Below are 22184 nucleotides of genomic sequence, written 5' to 3'. Positions count from 1 at the left end.
GGGTAAGGCTGGAATTTCCATGAATGGGGGGTGGGGCATCCCAGGAGACATTGATTCCCACCGTGGGTGAGCGCTGGGGTCCAGCTGAACACCTGGGGACCCAGGATGCTGGGAAGAGGGGACAGGACTCCAGTCACCCCATCTCAGCAGAGTTTTGGGAAGTTTGGGGAAGCTGGGAGCAGGGGGATGGGGTGGGGGATCTCCTGCTGTTACCCAGGGTGTCTTGGGATTGCTGGGACTTACTGGGAAGCTGACAGAGTGGGAATCCCCATGGCACCCCTAAATAAAGGGAGGTGCTGAGGGGACATTTGGGAATGTCGGGGACTGGCCGTGGGGAGGACATGCAGTACCAGGCTGGTGTTGGGGTTGGAAAGGGGGAGGAGGAGGAGGATGGCAGGAGAGGGAGGAAGGAGATCCCTTATCCCAAGGTGACCCCAGCTGGGCCACAGCCAGGCCCAGCCCTGGATCCAATCTCGTGACCAGCTCCCACGTGGAGCCAAGGTCAAGGGCATGTGCCCATTCCCAGGAGCCTGGCACTGCCATGAGGGCAGGGTGGGACCTGGTGTCGGGATCAGAGGAAATGGCATGGAGGAGAATTCCAATTGTTTTTTTAAATACTTTATTTTTGTAACAACGTCAGAATTAAAAAGTTTCCATAAATACGAGCCCCTGGCAGCCCCTTCCCGGGCATTCCCGATAAAAAATGTGTACAAAACGGATGCGTGGCCGGGGTGAAGGTGGGGGGGACACAGGATCCTCCCCGGGATCAGACCACAGGAATCATCACCACCATTATCATCACCACTATGAACACCATGTCGCAATGAGACCCAAAGCAGTAAGATCATCCCAAATTCCTCCCTGGTGCCGCCGGGATCCTGCCCCTGTAAGGATTGGGCTAGGAGAACCCCCCCTCACCCTCTGTGGGCACCTCGGGGTGGTCCCAGGAGGCCACCAGTGGTCCCCGGCCCATCCCGCTGGGAAGGGGGGTCGGTGTCCCCCCAGCACGGCACGGGGAGGAGGTCGGGCCCTTACTGGTTTGCCCGGGAATTTGGGGGGTCCGGGAGTCGCCCCCTCGGGGTCAGGAGCTGCCGCGGATCCTCTCCATGTAGCTCCGGAGCTCCTCGGGATCCCGCAGCCCCATGTCCTCGCACACCCAGCGGATGTCGTCCTCGCTGGCCACCAGGATAGACTGGACGTGGGGGGATGCCGGCGGGGGCTCCTCGGGGACACGGGGGGGGCCAAAGGTGACAAATTCCACCCGCTTCCTGCGGCCGCCGCCTGGAGCCGATCCCTCCTTGCGGGTGGGCGGCGCTCCGGGGGCTGGGGAGCCGGGGGGAGCCCCGTCCTCGCTGGAGCCCGGGGGGCCCCCGCAGCCACAGGGGGGGCCCGGGGATGCCGGGGGTTCCGGCTGCCGGCGATCCGGCTGTGGCCGATCCAGCTGCTGCCGATCCAGCTGCCGGCTCAGCTCCTCCTGGTCGGTGCCCAGCCAGACCCAGTTGTGGGGCTGGGGGGCCGAGGGGGCCCCGCCCGGCTCGGGCAGCTCCTTCTGCTGGTACCGGAGCACGAAGAAGATGCAGTTGACGAGGAAGATGAAGATGGCGAGGCAGAAGACTCCCAGGAGCACGTACATCCCAATTTCCAGGTCAGTCACCCGCTCCGGAGCCTTCACCATCTCCTCCTCCTCTTCCTCCTCCTCTTCCATGCCGACACGGTTGCGTCCGTAGCCTTCCTCATCCTCCTCCTCCGAGGAAGACCCCTGGAGCTTGGTGGCTGCTGGCCCCACGCCCGCGGGGTCCCTCTGTCCCACGGTCACCGCTTCCCCGGACATGGCGCCCTCAGCCCGCGGGAATGGCCGGGGGCTCCCGGGAGAGGGGACCCCCACTTCGAGCCAGGCGGTGCCGGTGGCAAGGGCGGCCGCGCGGTGCCGGCCACGCCGGCACACATCCGGGGGGTGCAGGCTGAGCTGAAGCAGGGCCCCCCGGCCTGGACCCTCGGCCACCACCCACGGGTGGGCAGCGGGGACCCCAGGGGACCCCCTGACGGTGGCGACGGTGCGGTCGAGGGACGTCACGGTCAAGGCCACGTCGTGCCACCCGTAGAGCTCCAGCGGGGCCAGCGTGTGGTCAGAGAAGGACAACCAGATGGACAGGGTCGCTTCCTGGCAGGATGACAAGCGGGATGGCAGAGGTTTGGGGGACACTGGGGAGACTGGGGTCACCCCCCACCCATCTCACCTGCTTGAGGGCCCGTAGCGTGGGTGTCCCCAGGACAGTGGTGGTGACCACGCCAGGATGATCCGGATGTGTCCGCAGGGATAAGGAGAGCCCAGCCACCACCTGGGCGTGGAGCTCTGTCACTGTCACCTTCTCCTCAGAAACCACCAGGGTCTGCTCCCCCAGGATGGAGTTGGAGAGCGGGGAGCGCACCTGGAAGCAGCTTGTGAGTCCTCCAACATTCCTCACGGCCACTGTTTCCTCTTCCCATCCTGTGCCAGCCTTTCCAGCCCCTCAGTTCCCTGCCTCCCTGTATCCTGCCCAGCTGCCACTGGGATAATTTCCAGTCCCCCAGCTCCATCCCTGCAGTCTTCCCACACCCCCAAATCTTCCCAGGATCCCCCAAACAACTCCCATTTACCTCCACGGAGGTGACTCCAGGCTCCCGGCCCACCACCACAGCCCCCGCTTCCAGTGAGGCCACACGGGGGTCCTGGACACGGGTCTGGGCAGCCACCAGGTGGGTGACATCCAGGAGCCACTCAGGGCCGGGCAGGTAGGACAGGTGACGGCCGCCATCCAGGGGGTGGGCCACAAAGTGTGCTAGGACACGGAGCCCCGTGCGCTGGAACTGGGGCCGGCAGCCCCGCGCCCGCCGCTCCGGCTCCTCTGCGGGGTCCTCGGACTCCACCACGGCACTGGGACAGGGGACAAAGACAGGGTGACAAGAGTCCCAGGATGGGTGACAAGGGGGTTCCCCAGGGGCAGGGGAACAGGGATTGCAGGACACGGAGACCAGGATTCCACAACAGAGTGACAAGAATCCTGGGACACAGGAGTGTGTGGGGGGCTCACTGATGCATCCCCACACGTCAGGTCCCGGCCACATTCCCGTCTCCCCCTTTTCCCACCATCCCATTCTGTAGGCCTCACCTGTCAGGCCCCCCGGGCAGTCTCCAGCCACGGAGCTGCTCCAGGATGGGATCTCCCAGCTGGACACGGAGCGGGAGCAGCGGAGCCCAGACGGAGAAGCTCAGCTCCGCCCGCAGCCGGCGCACCCAGAAATCCACACGGGCCCCCCGCGCCCCTCGGCTCTCCTTGCCCCCCACGAACACCAGGTCGCAGGAATCCGACACCTGCAAGGGCACGCAGAATTCCATGGGAATCTCCCAGGGTGAGGCGGGATAACGAGGGGATAGCAGGACTCACCTGCAGCACCTGCTTGTCAGCAGATTCGCATCCTACGGGATCCGTGAGCTCGGACACTCCACCCCCTGCTTCCACAGCCACCAGTTTGACCGGGATAACGCGGGGGATCCCAGTCAGTGGCGCCGTGTTCAGGATCTCCAGCTCCTGGAAGCACAGTGGGATGAGGGGGGGCTTCCCACAGGATGGAGGGCTGGAATGGGGTGGGGACACCCACCTGCACCAGTGGGACAAGGGCACGGACGTCCCGCTCCGACACCTGGATTTCCCAGACCAGTTTGTCCTTCTGTGCCTCGGGATCCTGGCCGGGATACTCCACCTGCCACGTGAGGGGCCGCGCCGGCGCCAGCCCCCCTGTCCCGTTTTCCACCGCCACATCCAGGTGTAGGAACGCGGCCGGCTCGGACACCCTGCAGCACCGCAACGGGATCAGGGTGGAACAACCCATAATTCCCACCGGGATGGGGCTATTGGGATATTCCCTACCTGGAGCTGTCAGGGATGGCAGGGATGTCCCCAAGTCGCCGGCATGTCACCACAGCCGTGGAGTGCTTGGGACCACGGGAACGCTCGAGGTGCACGCTCCAGGCGCTGGGAATTGTGGGATGGGCGGAGACCACCTGCAGGCCCTTCTTGGCCTTGATCCTGTGGGAGCACACAGTGTCACGCGGTGTCACACGGTGTCAGATGGTGTCACACAATGCCCCAAAATGTCACACAGTGTTAAACAGTGTCACACGATGTCAGGTGGTGTCAGACGGTGTCCCACAGCGTCACTCACAATCACCCGGAGTCACTCGCTGTCACACAGTGTCACTCACAGTCACACAATGTCACGCAGTATCAGATCCTGTCGGCTGGCATCAGATAGTGTCACACAGTGTCACAGTCACACTGTCACACAGTGTCACTCGGCGCACATGGTATCAAATGTTCACATACTGCCACAAATTGCCACACAATGTCACAGACTGGCACACAGTGTCAGTCACTCACAGTCACACACTTTCACACAGTGTCACACAGCGTCCCACACTGTCCCGCTGTCCCCATTGTCCCCGCTCTCACCTCAGGGTCAGGCTGTCGGCGGTGAAGTTGTGGCGCAGGGCGATGGTGGCCGTGAAGTGCTGCCCGGGCCGCAGGGGGACATTGGGGACACGCAGCAGCACCTTCTCGTCCAGACGCACCTCCTGCCGCCGCTCCGGCTCTCCTGCCCGCAGCTCCAGCATTCCCAGGATTCTGGGAGCCTCATGCTCCCGACCCCCGCACTCCCCCACGCTGTAGCGCAGCTCAGCCGGTTCTGGGCGCTCCAGAGGCTCCACGGAGTCGGAATCCCGCCGGTGGCTCCGGTGGGAATGGAGGGATCCCAGGGAGAACCAGCGTGGAGGGATCTCCAGCTCCACCACGCACACGCCCAGTGGGGCCTGCAGGGGAGAGGGGGTCCTGGGATTAGGCTGGGGGGGAGCTGTGGGTCCCCAGGGGCCCCAGGGTAGCACTGACCTGCAGGCGACACGTCCCCCGGGCCACCCGCCCGCGGTGGTGAGCGTGGAGGGTGACACAGGGGAGATCCTGAGCTCTGGAGTGATCCCAATCCCTTGAAGAATCCCAGTTCCCAGGGTGGTCCTGTTGCTCATGGTGGTCCTGGTCCTTGAGGTGGTCCCAGTACTTGGGGTGATCATGGATCCCAGGGTAGTGCCGGTCTTTGGGGTGATCCCAAACTCTGTGGTGGTCCTGCTGCTCAGGGTGGTCCTGGTCCCTGGGGTGGTCACGATGCCCAGGGTGATCGCGGTTCCTGGGGTGATCCCGGACCCCAGGGTGGTCCTGCTCCCTGGGATGATCCCAGTCCCTGGGATGAGCCTGACCCCTAGGGTGGTCCCGGACTTCAGGGTGATCCCAGACCCCAGCATGGTCCCAGTCCTTGGGATGATTCAGGGTCCCAGCATGATCCTGCTTCCCAGGCATCCAGTCGGGCCCATGCAGATGGAAGAGGACACGTGCCACGGGCTCAGCAGGGGACACAGAGCTCTCCAGGGATACGGCACGGATGGCCCAAGCTGCTGAGCCGCGGGGGCTTTCCATGGACACCTCCTGTAAGGACACCAGGATGGTGGTGGGGGCCGGGACACGCTGGGGTGGCCCAGGGGACACGGGAGTCCTGGTTACCTGGCGGATGCTGAATGGGGGGTAGGTGGCCTGGACCAGGGCCTGGGATCCGGCACGAAGCAGCAGGAATGTCTCAGAGCGAGTGTGCAGGGAAGAGTTGGGGGCCACGTCCTGATCCACCCTCTGCAGCCGGTAGGACTCGGGCACCCCAAGGACCTCCAGCTCCGCCGGCAGGAACACGGGATCCGGGGGCTCCCCGTCACCCCTCACTGCAAGGACAAGGATGGGAATGGGTGCACAAGAGTGGCAAGTGGGGGTCTTTGTGCCCACCTTTGCGGCAGCACACGGGGTGACCCCTTGCCTGGGCCACCGCATTCTGAGGTCACCCCTGCCATGGTTGCCCCATCCCAGGATTATCCCATCCCTGCATCAGGACTGGGGGGGCCACTCGGTTCCCCCAGTCCTGGCTGTTCCCTGTGGGAATGCATTCCCCCACTGGAACCGTGTCCTGCAGGGTGGGATCCAGGCTCATGGTGCCCCTCTCATAGTGCCCTGATCAAATGGATTTCTCATCACAGGGAGCAGATCCCACCTGGATGCCCGGGCAGGGCTTCCTCACGGCCGGGAATTGATCCCACCTAGGGGATCAGGTGTACGGGGAGAGAGGCCAGGCAGATCCCGGGATCCGGGGGAAAGGAGAGTCCCTCGGGCGGCGGGTTCCCGTGGGGACTGGGAGGAGGTTCCCCCCTCGAGATCCCAGCGGATCCCACGTTTCCTGGGTGATCCCCTCGGGATCCCAGGCGGTGGAGGGGGCACGGATCCTCGCGGAATGGGGGACGCGGATCCCGGGGAACGCGGAGAAGGAGGGGGTGAGGTCGCCCCGGCTCCCGGGATCACGGCGGAACGGAGGGACCTCGAACGTGGAGAAAGGGGAGAATCGACCCGGGTTGCGGAACCACGCGGGAGCGGATCCCGGCAGGACGGCGGGAGGTGTGCCGAGCGGGGTCGGGGTCGGTGCCCGGTGCCGTTCCCGGTGCCAGCTGCCGTTCCCGATGCCATTCCCGGTGCCGTTCCCACTTACCCGGGGCGCAGAGCAGGGCGGCGGCCAGCAGCGCCAGCCGGGGCGCCGAGGCCATGGCCGGGGGCTCGGTCCGTCCGCCGGTGCCGCCGGTGCCGGTGCCGCCGGTGCCTCCTGTCTCTCCGCCTGTGCCTCCCGTCCCTCCACCCCCGCGCCGAGACAATGGGGCCGGGGCGGGACCGGCACCGGCGCCGCCTCGTCCCGCCGGGTCCTAAAGCCCGGCCGTGCCCGGTGCTCCGGCTCCTGCTCCACAGTCCGAGCCACATCCCAACCCACTCCCTATTCCGAGTCCTGCTCCCCGTTCCCCGCCCTGCTCCCCATTCTCATCCTCACCCCATTCCCCATTATCATCCCTGCTCCCCATTCTGACCCTCATCCCACACTCCCCATCCCCATCTCTGCTCCTCATCCTCTTCCTCATCCCCATGCCAATCCCTGCTCCTCATCCCATTCCCAGCCCCAACCAGCACCGGACACCCCAAGCCACACGGAGACCCCTGGAGCAGAGCAGGAGGGTGGGATTCTTCCCTCAGCTGCCATCCACCTTTCCCTGTTCCACCAGGGATACAGGGGACATGGGAAGGACAAGGACATCCCTGGCGAGGGGCACAGAGCGAGCGGGAAGCACAGCAGGAGCAGCTGGAGAGCGGTGGGATCCTGGCATGGACAAACCATCCTCCTTCTCCTCCTCTTCCTCCTCCTCCCTTCCCACCCCGGGGGTATGGACTGGATGGGTGGCTCTGAGCCTGACCCCCTTCCCATGGGAAAGCAGTGGGACCAGGCCAGATAAATCAGTCTTTATTCCAAACCACATTATCAAAACCGTTTAAAAAGCAGCTTAAAACCCAAAACCTGACAGTCGGGGGACCCCAAAACAAGCAGAGCCCCCGGGATGGGGAATAGGATCCCCTCTGCACCCCAAGCCGGCTGGGCTGGGACAACATCCCCAGCGAGCAGGGAATGTGGGAGCTCCTCTCCCACATTTGGGGTGTGTGGGTGGCTTTTGGGGTGAAGGCACTTGTGGCACATGTGGCAAGGCACGGCCCCTGATTTTGGGGTGCTCCTAGATGGATGGGGACCTCCCAGGACCCCTGGGAGAACTGGGAAGCAGAGGAGGGGGTGCAGGGAGCTCAGTGGAGCAGGGGGACACATGCTTGGGATGATGGAGCCAAGCTCTGGGGAAGCTTTAGGGGCGCTCAATCCTCCCGGTTCCGGGGCCCCCCGAACTTCTGGCGCCGCCGCAGCTCCTCCACCTTCCACTCCAGGCTCTTGACGGCCGCATCCAGCCGGGCGCTGGGATCCGGGGATGCCACCAGGCTGCCCAGGAAGGCGTAGAGCACCCACAGGCCCAGCAGCATTCCCGCCTGCACCGTGGGGCTCTCCTGGGAAGCGGCCACATGCAGGAAGGCTCCGAGGAAAAAGAAAAGCTTCAAGCCACGGAGCAGTGGGAGCAGCAGCCCTCGAAGCCGGGCTAGCAACCAGGATCCTGCAAGGGCGGCCACTGCCCACAGGAGCACCCTCTGGACTTCTCCGGGAGCCAGCGCTGCCGCTCGGACCAGCCGGTGGCCTGGGAATGGGATCTGGGAGTCAGCGGTGGCGGTGGCACCAGGAATGGGGCCGGAGCCGTCCCATGGGCTGAGTCCCACTCACCGTTGATGCTGAAAGCGGCCAGGAGATCCCCCAGGATCCCACAGAGTGTGGTCAGGGCTGCTGAGATCCCAGAGGAAACGATCCAGAGGGTGGTGGAGACGCTCTGTGGGGAAAGATGGGATAAGGAATCAGGAAAAGAGAATGTAGACCCCCCCATGTACCTGCACAAGGAACTCCAGGGAAGGTGTGGCAATCAGGATCCCACCTCCGCCACCATCTGCAGGGGCTGGCGTCCCACCCAGTTCTCCAGGGTGTCCCAAGTGGATCTTCCCAGCCGGAGCAGCAGGTCATCAGAGGTGGAGACGTGTCCCCGGAATCCCTCCTGGCCATCCTTGGCTCCATCCCCCGCTGATCCCATGAGGAATGGGATCCACAGCAGCAGGGCCAGCAGGGTCCGGTGCCCCACGGCACTCCCCATCCTGGAACCCGGGATCTGTGGGGAAAGAGAGATGTGGGGGTGCTGGGAGGGGGAAACCCTGCTGGTTTTGGGGTCCACTTGCTGGTTTTGGGGTCCCCCAGGCAGGAGGGGAGGCTGGAGGCCCCAGAGCCCAGTTCCATGCCCCCCCCCGCACAGGCCTGGGTGTCCCGGCTATTTTTGGGATCGACAACAGTCAGCGGGACATAGCCAAGGGCACCGGGCCTGGCTGGGATGGGGGGGCACCCCTTCCCCAAGGAGGGAGCGGGGTGCTCCGGGATGGGACACTGCCACCACTGCCACTCCCGAGACCCCCCCCGTGCTCCCCACTTCTCCCCAATCCCCCTGGGATCTCCCCAGTCCCAGTGCGCCCAGCCCCGCCCAGTTCCCCCCATTCCCCTGGAACCCCCGATCGCCCCTGTGCCCGCCCCCCCGCTCAGGGCCCTCCACCCTTCACGATCCCCAAAATCCTCCCAATCTTCCCTGGATCTCCCCAGCGCCCGCTGGATGCCCAAATCCCTCTGTGCGCACCCCACCCACATCTCCGCGGTCTGCGGGATCCCTCTGATCCCCCCAGGATCCCCCCCAGGCCCCTCTGTACCCACCTCCCACTGTCCCCCCCCACCTCTCAGGATCCCCCCGGTCCCCCCGGGATCCCCCCGAGGAAGCCCCACCGCGGCTCGCTCATCCCGCCTATCCCCCCCTGGAGCCCCCCACCGCCCATTTTCCCTTCCATTTCCCCCCGACTTTCCCCGAATTTCCTCCAATTTTCCCCGAATTCCACCCCCCACCCCGGGGTCCCCCCCGACCCCCCCTCACCGGGGCTTCCCTCGGCTCCGCCGCGGGGCACGCCGGGAGCTGTAGTTCCCGGGGCCGCCGCGGTGCATGCCGGGAACGCGGTCACCATGGCAACAGCCGGAGGCGGGCGGCGGCGCGCGGTGCGCGCCGGGAAGCGCCGTTCCCGCCGGCGGGGGGAGCGCGGGGCATGCCGGGAGCGCTTCCGGTTCCGGCGGCGGCGGCGCCCGCGTGAGCGCTCGGGAGCGGCGCGGGGGCCGCGCGCGCCAACCGGAACCGGAACCGGGACCCCGGACCGGAAAGGAGAACCGGAAACAGCCTCGGCAGGGCAGCGGGGCCGTAACCGGAGCGCCGCGACCGCCCGGCCTCCGCCATGGCGCTCATCTGTTCCAGTGAGTGCGGGGGGGCGAGAGTTACCGAATGGGGGATCCCGGGCTGCGGGGCGGGGACAGCCGCGGTCACCGGGGGATCACCGGGCTGGGAATTCCCAAACCCCCGTACCCATCCCATCCTATCCTCCCCTTTCCCCCGCAGTTTCCAACGAGGTCCCGGAGCACCCGTGTGTGTCGCCGGTGTCCAACCACGTGTACGAGCGGCGGCTGATCGAGAAATACATCGCGGAGAACGGCACCGACCCTGTCAACAACCAGCCGCTGTCCGAGGAGCAGCTCATCGACATCAAAGGTGCCGGGATCGGGAACGGGCATGGGAAAGGTTCTCCCGGGAAAAGCGGCTCTGGGGTCGGGAATGGCGATGCCCGAGGTGTTTTGGGGTTTGCTGAGCTGGGGCCGAGATGCCAAACTCAGCTGTGGAGGCTGGGAAAGGGAGAGTAAAGGAGGGATGGTGAAATGGGAAAGGCAAGGGGTGGGAGCACGGCGATCCACAGGGATATCGGGGACACGGGTGACGTGTCCATCTTTCTTCCAGTCGCCCACCCGATCCGCCCCAAGCCCCCCTCGGCCACCAGCATCCCGGCCATCCTGAAAGCCCTGCAGGACGAGTGGGTGAGTGCCGGGGGGGCTGCCGGGGCTGGCATCCCGCCGTTCCCTGGCTGACTCCGGCGCTTCCCGGCAGGATGCCGTGATGCTGCACAGCTTCACGCTGCGGCAGCAGCTGCAGACCACGCGCCAGGAGCTGTCCCACGCCCTGTACCAGCACGACGCCGCCTGCAGGGTCATCGCCCGCCTCACCAAGGAGGTCACTGCCGCCAGAGAAGGTGACACAGACGCGTGGCGTTCCCAGGAAGGGGTGTTGGGATGTGCTGTATCCCGGTTTTCCTTTAAACCTGTTGTGTTTTTGCAGCTCTGGCCACGCTGAAGCCTCAGGCCGGGCTCATCGTGCCCCAGGCGGTGCCGTCAGCGCAGCCCAATGTGGCCGTGAGTCCCTGCTCCCCATCCTGGTCCTTTTCTTGCTCATTCCCAACCCATTTCCCACTCATTGCTCCCGAATTCCCTCTCTGCATGTTTCTTCTCTCTGTGCCACACAGGGGGCTGGCGAGGCCATGGATCTGGGAGAGCTGGCTGGAATGACGCCGGAGATCATCCAGAAGGTAGGGGCAGCGCTCCATGTGTTCCCCTCTCCATCTTCCCATCGCAGAATTCCCAGTCTGTGCTCACCCTCCTCTTGTTTTCCAGCTCCAAGACAAGGCGACGGTGCTGACCACGGAGCGTAAGAAGGTGAGTGGACTTATCCGAGGATTTGGAGGGGGCTAGGATGTGCCGTGCTCCAACCAAAGCTGATGTTTATCCCTGTTTCTTCCAGAGGGGCAAGACGGTCCCGGAGGAACTGGTGAAGCCGGAGGAGCTCAGCAAGTACCGGCAGGTGGCCTCGCACGTGGTGAGTGTCGGGATGGGAAAGGACTGGGAAACTCCGACATGGAGCTGGGAATTGCCTTTTGATTCCTTTTGGGAGGGTTTTGGTGCTTGTGGCAGTAATTTGGGGTTCTCCTCCCTCACATAGGGGCTGCACAGCGCCAGCATCCCAGGAATTCTTGCCTTGGATCTGTGTCCTTCCGACACCAACAAGATCCTCACTGGTAGGGGAGCTTTCCTGGGGGTTTCCCACCTGGGAGTAGGTCTCCTTCTCTGTGTTTTTGGGAGTTTGAAGGGGGACAAGGGACATAAGGCAGGTGGATTTGGAGTTGGTTGGCCCCACACTCCCATCCCAGTGCTTCCCGCTCGATTTTCCAGGTGGAGCCGACAAAAATGTCATCGTGTTCGACAAGAGCTCGGAGCAGATCCTGGCCACGCTCAAGGGCCACACCAAGAAAGTCACCAGCGTCGTCTTCCACCCATCCCAGGTGTGTCTGGCTCTTTCCTCACTTCCAGGATGCCTCAAATCTGGATATCAGGACCCTCCTCTGGTGGAATCTCCTGCTGGGAGCTCTCGGAGAGGTGAATTCTTCCCATGTGAACCCTCTGGTGTTGTCCTTGTGTAGGACTTGGTGTTCTCGGCTTCTCCCGACGCCACGATCCGGATCTGGTCCGTTCCCAACGCCTCCTGTGTCCAGGTGGTCCGTGCCCACGAGGGCTCCGTGACTGGGCTCAGCCTCCACGCCACGGGTGATTACCTGCTCAGCTCCTCAGATGACCAGGTGAATCCCTCCCCATCCCACAGATCCCACCTTTGCTTCCCACTCCTGTCGTATCCAACGCTCTTCCTCTCTCTCAGTACTGGGCTTTCTCAGATATCCAGACAGGCCGTGTCCTCACCAAGGTGACGGATGAGAGCTCTGGATGTGGTAAGCTTTGGAGTTGATTATCCCCATTCTAGGCATCCCTTGGCTCCTGGGGTTCATGGGAACTGCTTTGGGGGGTCTTGGCAGCCTTCCCAACCTTCCTGAGTCTTCCCAACCCTTCCAATCTCATCAGCCTTCTTGAGTGTTCCCAATTCTCAAAATATTCCCAACTCCCTCTATCTTCCTGGCCCTGTGAGTCTCCCCAACCCTCTTGGGAGTCTTCCCAGCCCTCTGAGTCTTCCCAAGCATCTGATTCTCCTGCTGTCTCCGCAGCTCTCACCTGTGCCCAGTTCCACCCGGATGGGCTCATTTTTGGGACGGGAACGATGGATTCCCAAATCAAGATCTGGGATCTGAAGGTAAGGGCTGACGGGAATATGCAGGAACAGGGGTTTGGGGTTGTCTGAGCTTGGCTTGGGGATCAGTCCAAGGAGCAGGATTATAGGGAATGTTTTTGGAAGTTTCTCCAAAAATCCCAAGATTCCAGCTCCAGAGCAGCCGCTAGTGACACCATGACCGCGCAGGGCGGTTGGGAACGATGCCACATCCCAGCGCTGTGATTCCCTCTCACCACCTTGTCCCCAGGAGCGCACCAACGTGGCCAACTTCCCGGGACACTCCGGCCCCATCACCAGCATCGCCTTTTCCGAGAACGGATACTACCTGGCCACGGCAGCCGACGACTCCTCGGTCAAGCTCTGGGATTTGAGGAAGCTCAAGAACTTCAAGACGTTGCAGCTGGATAACAACTTCGAGGTGTGTCATGTCCCTTTTCCCCCCACGGCCTCTCTGCTCCAGGGGTTGTGGCATCCCAAAAAGGCCATTTGGAGCTTTATCAGTGGCTTGTTGTGATTCTTCTCCGCAGGTGAAATCCCTGATTTTCGACCAGAGCGGGACCTATCTGGCGCTGGGCGGGACCGATGTCCAGATCTACATCTGCAAGCAGTGGACGGAGATCCTCCACTTCACAGGTGAGGGATTGTGGGAATCATGGAAGTGGCTGGGGCGGGAATGGGACAAATCCACTCAGAATTGTGACCATGGATTGTTTTCCATCCCCAGAGCACAGTGGTCTGACCACAGGAGTGGCCTTTGGCCACCATGCCAAGTTCATCGCTTCCACAGGCATGGATCGGAGCCTCAAGTTCTACAGCCTGTAGCCCTGGAAGTGGGGCTGGGATTTTTTGGGATTCGGGGTGGGAGGTGGGTGGGACTATCCAATGTAGGATTATCCAGGTGGGATTATCAAGCTCCCCTGTTGTAGGTTTTGGCACAAGGGAGGTGAGGCATTGCCTTCCCTGTAGTCCATGAATTTATTGTCTAGTTTTTTCCCCAATTCCGTGTGTTTTCCACCTTTAGATTGTTTTGTGCTTGTAACTGGTCTTACAAAAAACCCCAATCCCCATGCTGGTGGAAGTTTGAGGCTGGGATGTGTGGAAGGAGGGAGGGAAGGGAGGACTGTGCAGTTTTATAAGCAGTTACTTAGTTTCAGTATGGAAATAAAGAATTATTCCCTGTCATTCTAGTTGGAAGAGGCTCCTGTGAAGGGCTGGGGTGTAGCAGGGTGGGATTTGGGAGTGTCTGTGGCTGCTGCCAGCTTGAGAATGGGCATGAGAGACCCTCTTCCCTCCCAAAGACAAAACACTCTTAGAGCCGTGATTTGCACTGGTTTTATTTTTCCAGTTTTCCCAGAGACATCCAGCAGCATCCAGGTAGAGGCTGGAGCTGTGAGGAGGAAGAGGGGGAGGAGATAACTTAGGGGGATGAAGGGGTGTTTGGGATGAAAGGGTTTTTAGGGAGCAGAAGGCACTCACCTTTCAGCCTCTCTGCTGAGTTCCCCCTCTCTTGGGAACCTCAGGAAAGACAAGGCATCCCTGGGATGTGACTGTCCCCATGCTGTCACCTGTCCTCCTGTCCCCTGGAGACCTCCGTGCTCCTGTGGGGAACAGCAGGTTGGCTTGGGAAGAAGGGGACATGTAGAGATCTCCCAAAACCCCGGAGGCTCCCAGACTCACGTGAGGGCACTCCCAGCTGGCAGGAGGGCCGGCAGGGCTCCGGCTGGGCCAGGTGGCACACGGAGGCGCTGCAGGAGATGTACACCTGGGAGCCACAGGAATGCCAGTGTCACCTGGGGATCCCCAAAAAGGGTTCCCAAGCCTGAAGAGACCCCCAAAAAGCATCCCCAAGCCTTGAGGAACCTCCCAAAAGCAGTGTGAGCTCCCCAACAAGAAGAGACAGTGGGCAGCAAGGTCAGTGCTGGGGTGGGTTTGAGGATGTTGGCATGAGAGATTCCCAACACTGAGGCATTCCCAACACATGGATTCAGGGGGATCCCCCTCACCTCCCCCTCCAGCACAGCCATTCCAGGGGGCTCCACGAAGGCAAAGGTGGAGATGACAAAGCGCTGGTAGTGGCTCGGGAAGGGCAGCTCCGGAGAGGCCGGACCCATTGGAATCAGCCGTGTCCTGTAGTTGTCCCCTTGGAAGGGACACCTGGGCGGGAATCGAGCACCCTGTGTCAGCACAGTGATGTCCCCTCACTTCCATCTTCCCATCCTTTTCCACTCACCCCTCCACGAGGATGGGCCACTGGAGCTGGGATGTGGCGTGGGAGCCAGGGGAGGCCCAGCAGTGGTGCAGCACCAGCACCAAATTGGGATCCGTCTTCTGGAGCAGCCGGACTTCCACGTAAATGGGGTCCCGGAGCACCCTCACCAGGGGGAAGTCACCCACAGCGTGGTAGGAGCTGTAGGATTCGTCTGTGGGAATGTTGGGAGGGGTTGAGTGGGATGGGGAGCGGGATAGGGAGCGGGATAGGGAGCACTCACCAGTGGCAATCCGCAGCTGGAGCCCCAGTGGACCCGGCATGGCCAGGGGGGCGGCTGTGGGGGGCACGGCCACCTCCACTCCCAAGGGAAGGAGGTCGCTGGAGTTGTAGATGCACCGAGCTCGGAGACTGGGGAGAGGAGGGAGAGAAAGATGGGAGACTCCCAAATCTTCCATCAGCCCCCTCAGCCCAAGTTGTGGGGACACCACCAGGGACGTGGCAGGAGTGAGGGTTGGTTTGATCCAAGGGGGAACCCAGGCTCTCTGCCTCGATTTTTCCACCCTCTTCCCTTACATGTAGACGCTGTCCCGAGTGATGGAGCCACGGGGGGATCCCTGGACATCGATGGTGGAGAGCAGCTGGTTCTCATAGACCAGCATGTCCTCAATCACCTGTGTAGGGAACACTGGAATGGGAAACATCCTGGGGGATGCACGGATCAGGATTTGAGGTAGGAGGCACCATGTGGGTGAGTTCTTTATCCTGAAGTTTCGGAGGGACTGAGAGCATCCTGGGAGCACTTCTATCCTGAAGGGACCCCACTGTGCCCACCTGGGGGTTCTCCGGGGTTTTCCTGCCCTACCTGGACAGTGGTGCCGCAGTGGGTGACCGGGAAGCGGAACATGACGAAGGCCTCAGACACGTGGCGGGGCTCACATCCCGCCTGGCTGCTGGCCAGCCGCACGCTGTCCAGGTTGTACGGCAGGGCCACCATTCCCCGTGGGACCACCAGGACAAAGTGTCCCTCCAGCAGGCACTGCACGGTGGCTGCAATACCACAGAGAGGCTCCATCACCTTGAACACGCTCTCCGGGCGCCAGGGAGGGATTTTGGGACGTGCCTCCGGGTGTCCTACCGGTATTCCCATAATAGCAGGGTGTGGTCCGGTCCATGTCGTCGTAGCAGCATCCCGCCTGCAGGCATGCATCCCGTCCCTGTGGAGCCACGCACGGCATCCGACCCACCGGCACCTGGCACTGCTCCCGTGTCAGCTGCATTCCTGGGGGGAAGCAGAGAGGGGACATAGCATGGAATGTGGGTTGGAAAAGCACCTTGAGGCCGTTTCCCTTTGTCCCAACATCCCATCTTCCTGCCTTACCTGCCCCTGGCGAGGGGTAGAAGAGTGCTGTGGACTGCAGCAGGCTGGGCTGGGAGTGAATCCCAGGATGCAGCAATCCAGGCTGGGGCTGCAGCCCGGGGCGTCCCAGGCCTGGCTGTGGCTCAGCCTGGAGTCCAGGGCTGATGAAACCTGGCCAGGATGAGAGTCCTGGGTGCACCAAAGCTGGGCTGGGATGGCCGGAATGGAGCAGCCCAGTGTGGCCTGGGAACCCAGTTTGGGAGTTGGAGTGATGACTGGGACGAGATATTCCCAGCTGGTTTAGGGGCTGAGCTCCCGGGCGCAGGAATCCTGCTGGAGTCTGGGCACCGGTGGAGGTCAAGCCAGGCTGGTTGTGGGATACAAACCCTGGGCGAATCCCTGGTTGGTTTTGACCCCCAGGAGGGTTTTGGTATACAAACCCTGGGCGGAGTTGCCCTGGTTGGTTTTGAGCACCAGGCTGGTTTTGGGATAGAGACCCTGGGCGAATCCCTGGTTGGTTTTGGCCCCCGTGATGCACCATCCCAGGCTGATTTTGGGATATAGACCCTGGGCGAATCCCTGGTTGGTTTTGGCCCCCGTGATGCACCATCCCAGGCTGATTTTGGGATATAGACCCTGGGCGAATCCCTGGTTGGTTTTGGCCCCCGTGATGCACCATCCCAGGCTGATTTTGGGATATAGACCCTGGGCGAATCCCTGGTTGGTTTTGACCCCCAGGCTGGTTTTGGTATACAGACCCTGGGCGGAGTTGCCCCGGTTGGTTTTGAGCACCAGGCTGGTTTTGGGATACAGATCCTGGGCGAATCCCTGGTTGGTTTTGACCCACAGGATGCACAATCCCAGGCTGGTTTTGGGATACAGACCCTGGGCGAATCCCTGGTTGGTTTTGGCCCCCATGATGCACCATCCCAGGCTGGTTTTGGGATACAGACCCTGGACGCAGGTGCCCTGGCTGGGTCTGACCCCCGTGATGTGCCAAACTGGGATGGTTTTGGGATACAAGCACTGGGCGAAGACTCCCTGGCTGGCTCTGCTCCCCAGGCTGGGGGGGCTGCACTGCTGGGCGGAAGAAGCTTCCCTGGATTTGGGTGACAGGAAGAGCCCCACCAGGCTGGGACAGAAGCCCCAGGTGGGCTGGATTGGAATGGTGCTGGATCCCAGGAAGCACTGAGCTGGGCTGGTACTGTCCCACGGTGTGAACCTGCTCCAAGTGATCTTGGGATGTGAAGTGGGATCCCGCAAGGGTAAGGGAGGACTCAGAGACCTGGTGCAGGCCAGTGTGGGAGATCAGGACTCCGCTGTCCCGGCTCTTCTCCCGGTTTCCATCTGGGAGCATTTCAGAGCCACCTGGCTTGGGGCAGGTCATGTTGATCTCGTAGGAGGTGACCGGGATCCCGCTGGACAGCAGCTCCTCCAGCTGCACCCGCAGGATGTAGCGGTTCTCCTGCGGGGAGACACAAGGGACAGTCACCCCCATCCTGCTGGAGGGGACCGCAGAGGGGACGGGAGCGTCACCTTGAATAGGACATGGCAGCCCTTGTAGCCAGAGGAGAAGATGATGGAGCCATCCTCCCTGGAGTTCAGCCAGTGGAGGCAGATGGAGCAGTTGGCCACGTCAAAGCGGGAGCCAAACTCGTCTGGGGGAACACCATGGACACGGGCGAGTGACACATCCATGCGCATGGAAACCCCCCAGGCAGCAGCAACAGCTCATCCAAGCCATTGGGCTAATCCCATTGGGATATCATCACCATGGAACACCTCGGGATTGAGGGGAATCCCAGAGAAATCCAGCACCCCAAGGGGATCCAGGGAGTCCCCTCACTCACCCAGAACCTTGAAGCGGACAGTACGGCCATGGGGCGGGAAGACCAGGAGCTGCATTCCCAACTCTCCGCAGTCATGGCGGTACTGCAGGAGTGCCACGGTGGCTCTGGGCCACAGGGACAGGAGGAAGAGGAGCAGAAGGAAGGAGCAGCTCCTTCCCATGGCAGTGACACAGATGGAGCACGGGGCTCTGTGGTGTGGATTTATATCCAGATGGCTGGGATGCGGGGGGTGGGGGGGGTCAGGATCAGCTGACCCCGTGGGATGAGCCCTGCCCAGGGCTCCTCGCTCCCGTGCTGCTGGTGACCTCAGTGCCCCAGCCCCGTGGTCACCTCCTGCGGCTGTGTCACGGTGACCAGGGACAAACCAAGCTTATCCCACACTTGGAGGCTGTCCCAGTGAACAGGGAATGGAACTGGGGCCAGGCGGGATGCCCAGCTGGATCAAGCTATCCAGGGGGAAAGGAGAAGGCTGGTGTGTGCCCACCTTCCCGGAGCTAGTGGGGACAGTGGTGACCTCTGGACACACCACTCCTGGAATAGCCACGGGACCAGGGGACACAGTGGCACGGTCCCAGTGACATCTGAGGGACAGGGAATCAGCCAGTTACCCCAAATCTCTGCTGCACCCTGGTTGTGCCCTGCTGGCAGCGCCACAGGGAATCCAAAGTCCTCCATGTGCATTCCCTCTACCTACCTTTCCCCAAGTTTCCCTTCTGGGATTTATCTTTACTGCGGATTAAACCACAACACCTCTGCCCACCCTTCCCGGAGTGACAGTCACGGCCACTCCCTGTCCCACGCCCTTGGTGTGGGAATGGGGTCACGCCAGCTCCCAGGAGCACAGGGATCCTGGTGGGAGGGCGTGAGGAGCCAGGGGCTGCATGCGATTCCTTCAAACCTCCTCTGGAAGTGACGGCAGCCGCAGTGCGTCCCCAGAGCCACAGCTGGGCTGATATTGGCCAATATATGTTCTATATGTGCCCCATATACGTCCTAGATACAAATATATATATGTCTAATATATGTTTTATATATGTGCTATACATGTCCAATATATGTCTGAGCTGTCTGTTCTGTATCCTATATATGTTCCATAGGCATCCAGTATATATCCTATATATGTGTCCAATATATATCTGATGTATATCCAATAGATCTATCCCACATGTCCAATATCTATCTGATATATATCTGATGTATATCACACATGTACCAATACATATCTGATTTATCTCCCAAATATCTCCTAAATCTGTGTCCAACCTTTGTCCCACACATCATCTCCCAGGAGCACAGGCAGGAGACACCAGTGACAATTTATTCCCCGCAGTGACAATCCCGGTGATCCCAAGCCCTTTTCCCCACCCCTCACAGCTTCATGGTGGCAACCGACCCCAGATGGAGCTCCAAGAACTGCAGGATCTCCTGCCAGGAATGCTCCTGGGCCCGGGCATGGGGCTGTGGCTCTCCCCCCCATGCCACTGGCTTGGGAGTGCCCCGGATGCTGGAGTTGCTGCACAGGGGGGATCCGGGGGGCTCGATCAAGTGCCCGGCGCCGGGATAGGACAGGATCCGACCGCTCTCCGGTGGCATCCGTGCCAGGGCCAGCTCGGCGAAGAGCTTGCTGTTGAAGCTCCGGTCGGCCTCTCCCACCACAAACAATACTTTTCCTCGGATCTTCTCCACCGGGATGGCCGAGGCACGGTAGGCGGGATCCCGGGGGTCGGTGAAGATGGCCGAGTTGTCCATGGCTCCCACCTCGGTGAACAGGACACGCTCGGTGTAGTAGGGAATGGCAGGGATGCGGAGCTCCTTATAGATCAGCGGGTTTCCATACAGGAAGCTCGTACCGTTGATCCACACCGTGGCCACCACCTGTGGCAGGAAGGTGGCCATGGCCAAGGCCACCTCCGCACCTTTGGAGACGCCTACCACGCCCAGGCCGGGGCCTCGGACCTGAAGCAAGAGGAAATGGAGCCAGCTGGGATAATACACAGGGATAATACATTTACTGGGACATCCCTGGGTGCCAGGACAAGGATGTCCTCATGGGAGATCCTCCAGTCCCTGGGACATTCCTGGCACTTGGGACAACCCTGGGACATTACCCCTGGTCACCTGGACATCCTGCTCACCAGGATGACACTCCAAGACTCACCTTGGGATGCCGGAGGAGCAGCTCTGCCGCTTCCTCGAAATATTCCAGGTCCAGCTGGGCCAGGACTCGGGGCAGGTCGTCATAGGCGAAGAAGGCGAGGGCCAGCACAGCAAAGCCCCGGCTGGCCAAGAGCCCTGCCCGGAACTCGATCAGCCCCCCCGCACCCCCAAACATGTCAATGACTCCAGGGAAGGGGCCCGGACCTGTGGGAAGACAGGGAGAATGTCAGGGATGGGGAGCCATCAGTGCTGTCCTGCATCCTGGAGGTTCCATGGTTGGGCATCCCAGGGGGCACAAGATCCAGTATCCTGGGGGTCCTGAGGCTGGGCATCCTAGGATCCTAAGGTTTGATATCTCAAGGATCCCTAGGCTGGACAACCAGAGAATCCCAGCTTTGGCTATCCCAGGGGCCCTGAGGTTTGTTATCCCAGGGCTTTCAGGGCTGGACAACTCAGGAATCTTATGGTTTAGCATCCCAGGAGTCCCAGTTTGTTTCCCAGAGGTCCCAATGTTTGGCCTCCCCAGGATCCCAAGGTTCAGTATCAGTATCCAAGGCTCCCGAGGTTCAATATCCCAAGGGAATACTGGCTGGGTATCCCAGCGGTCCCAAGTTTGGGCACCAAAGAGCTCCCAAGAACAAGCATCCTGCAAGTCCCAAGGTTTGATATCCCAGAATTCCCCGCTCCCCAGAGCTCACCAGGAGGCAGGAACAGGGCGCCACGGACCTTTCCCTCACGGATGGGCACCCGCTGCACTCCGGGGCCCACGTACCACCGCTCGGCCTCGCAGGATCCCAGCGGCTGCTCCCGGGGATCCGTGCCCATGCTGAGCCCGTCGAACACTTCCAGCCGGACGCGGAAGGGGCTGCCGGCCACATCCCGCTTGACCAGCCGTCGGAAAAGGGTGTCGGGCTGCAGGAACCAGAAGAGCCCCATGGGCCAGACCCCGGAGTAGCTGCCCCCCAGGGCGGCATGGAGCCTGGGATCCACATCTCCGGCTTCGTCAGCGCGGAAAAAGGCGCGGGATTGGAAGCACTCGCCCTGCTCGTCCTTCAGCCATGCCCGGAGGGTGACAAGTTGGGATGGGGACAGTCCCCGCACCCGGATCTGCACTGGTCGGTCAGCCAGCGAGGACCGCGGTGTCACTGTCACCTCCACCATGGTGCACCTGGGAATGGGAATCACCCCGAGTGTCCCACAGGGACTGCCACACCCAGGAGGGGGCTGGTGGCAGGGTCCTGTCCCCAGGGATCCTCACAGGAGACCCCCAGGATGGAGTCTGTGGTCCAGATAGTTCTGCTGGCATCCCTTCTTCCCTGTCCCTATCCCTCTTTCCCATGTCCCTATCCCCTTGTGGTCCCTTGTCCCTTCTTTCCTGGTCCTTGTCCCCTCCTTCCCTCATCCCAGTCCTCTGCTTCCCTTTTCCCCATCCCCTCCCACCCTCTGACCCCAAACCTCTACTCCAAAACTCACCTGGCAGCCGGGAGAGCCCTTTTCCGTGTGTCTCCCAGACCCGGCATTCCCAGCACCCACCCTCCCCCCTCCTTATCCTCCTCCCCACTCTGGAGCCAGAGCAGGGTGGGGATCCAGAGGCTCCGAGCCCCCAGTCCCGTGTGGTGTGCACCCCGCTCCCCTCCGTGCAGCACGGCAGGCTGGGAACAGGGATGTTGGCCCCAGTCCAGCCCTTGGAGGAGACACGCGGTTCTCCCACATCCGTCCCACCAGGAAATCGGCCCCTAAGGGCCACAGCTTCCCCCTCTCTTACCCCGCTGGGCAAAGCCCGGGCTGTGGGCTCTGCAGAGGGAGAGGCTTGAGGATTCCTTGGAAATCATTAACCCGGGAATGGCGAGGGCAGAGCCCTCCTGCCCCATAACCCCGTGCCTGCCTGGCACCGGCCGCACCCTGAAATTCCTGCCAGTCCCCACTTTCCCTGTGGCACCCCCCCCACCCTGGACACGGATGGGACACACCCCATTCCCCCCCAAAACTGTCACCCCAGGATGAAGCTCCAGGGCCCTACATTCCCATCCCAGGGTTTCCCGCTGATTCCTGCAGTCCCATTTTCCACCCAGT

General features: G+C 61.9%; 5 protein-coding genes across 6 annotated transcripts; 1 reads left to right on the top strand and 4 right to left on the bottom strand.

The window, feature by feature from the left end:
- Window positions 1-602: 602 nt before the first annotated feature.
- On the bottom strand, window positions 603-6818 carry TMEM132A (transmembrane protein 132A). The gene is made up of 11 exons (XM_068194373.1): window positions 6607-6818; window positions 5586-5794; window positions 4923-5510; window positions 4491-4846; window positions 3909-4067; window positions 3640-3832; window positions 3426-3569; window positions 3150-3352; window positions 2638-2914; window positions 2238-2429; window positions 603-2161 (listed from the first exon to the last, which is right to left on the bottom strand). Exons 1-11 carry the CDS (start codon window positions 6659-6661, stop codon window positions 1082-1084), a joined length of 3456 nt encoding a protein of 1151 aa, XP_068050474.1. The 5' UTR covers window positions 6662-6818; the 3' UTR covers window positions 603-1081.
- Window positions 6819-7385: 567 nt separating this feature from the next.
- On the bottom strand, window positions 7386-9625 carry TMEM109 (transmembrane protein 109). Of its 2 annotated transcripts, none has more exons than XM_068194371.1 (4): window positions 9488-9625; window positions 8459-8686; window positions 8254-8356; window positions 7386-8170 (listed from the first exon to the last, which is right to left on the bottom strand). In XM_068194371.1, the coding sequence occupies exons 2-4, from the start codon at window positions 8669-8671 to the stop codon at window positions 7800-7802; spliced, it is 687 nt and encodes a 228-aa protein (XP_068050472.1). In that variant the 5' UTR covers window positions 8672-8686; window positions 9488-9625; the 3' UTR covers window positions 7386-7799. The 2 variants fall into 2 exon arrangements, with proteins under 2 accessions (XP_068050472.1, XP_068050473.1); XM_068194372.1 differs by having other exon boundaries at window positions 8459-8688; window positions 9500-9590.
- A 34-nt stretch (window positions 9626-9659) lies between these two features.
- Window positions 9660-13720, top strand: PRPF19 (pre-mRNA processing factor 19). Its single transcript, XM_068194370.1, has 16 exons — window positions 9660-9855; window positions 9998-10147; window positions 10391-10467; window positions 10538-10679; window positions 10766-10839; window positions 10950-11012; window positions 11098-11139; window positions 11225-11299; window positions 11423-11498; window positions 11653-11762; window positions 11901-12056; window positions 12134-12203; window positions 12474-12559; window positions 12786-12956; window positions 13066-13171; window positions 13263-13720. The coding sequence occupies exons 1-16, from the start codon at window positions 9837-9839 to the stop codon at window positions 13358-13360; spliced, it is 1515 nt and encodes a 504-aa protein (XP_068050471.1). The 5' UTR covers window positions 9660-9836; the 3' UTR covers window positions 13361-13720.
- Window positions 13572-18907, bottom strand: ZP1 (zona pellucida glycoprotein 1). Its single transcript, XM_068194368.1, has 12 exons — window positions 17955-18907; window positions 17641-17762; window positions 16126-17569; window positions 15883-16026; window positions 15610-15794; window positions 15321-15418; window positions 15028-15155; window positions 14769-14958; window positions 14542-14692; window positions 14216-14300; window positions 14015-14136; window positions 13572-13919 (listed from the first exon to the last, which is right to left on the bottom strand). Exons 1-11 carry the CDS (start codon window positions 18112-18114, stop codon window positions 14018-14020), a joined length of 2826 nt encoding a protein of 941 aa, XP_068050469.1. The 5' UTR covers window positions 18115-18907; the 3' UTR covers window positions 13572-13919; window positions 14015-14017.
- A 343-nt stretch (window positions 18908-19250) lies between these two features.
- On the bottom strand, window positions 19251-21487 carry LOC137476224 (acyl-coenzyme A amino acid N-acyltransferase 2-like). Its single transcript, XM_068194364.1, has 3 exons — window positions 20810-21487; window positions 20113-20315; window positions 19251-19910 (listed from the first exon to the last, which is right to left on the bottom strand). Exons 1-3 carry the CDS (start codon window positions 21270-21272, stop codon window positions 19323-19325), a joined length of 1254 nt encoding a protein of 417 aa, XP_068050465.1. The 5' UTR covers window positions 21273-21487; the 3' UTR covers window positions 19251-19322.
- Window positions 21488-22184: the final 697 nt, after the last annotated feature.

Source organism: Anomalospiza imberbis, chromosome 6 (genome assembly GCF_031753505.1).
Source record: "Anomalospiza imberbis isolate Cuckoo-Finch-1a 21T00152 chromosome 6, ASM3175350v1, whole genome shotgun sequence".
Classification (NCBI taxonomy): Eukaryota; Metazoa; Chordata; class Aves; order Passeriformes; family Viduidae; genus Anomalospiza; species Anomalospiza imberbis.
Note: the sequence above shows the minus strand (reverse complement) of the source record. Positions and strands in the feature narration are given on the sequence as shown.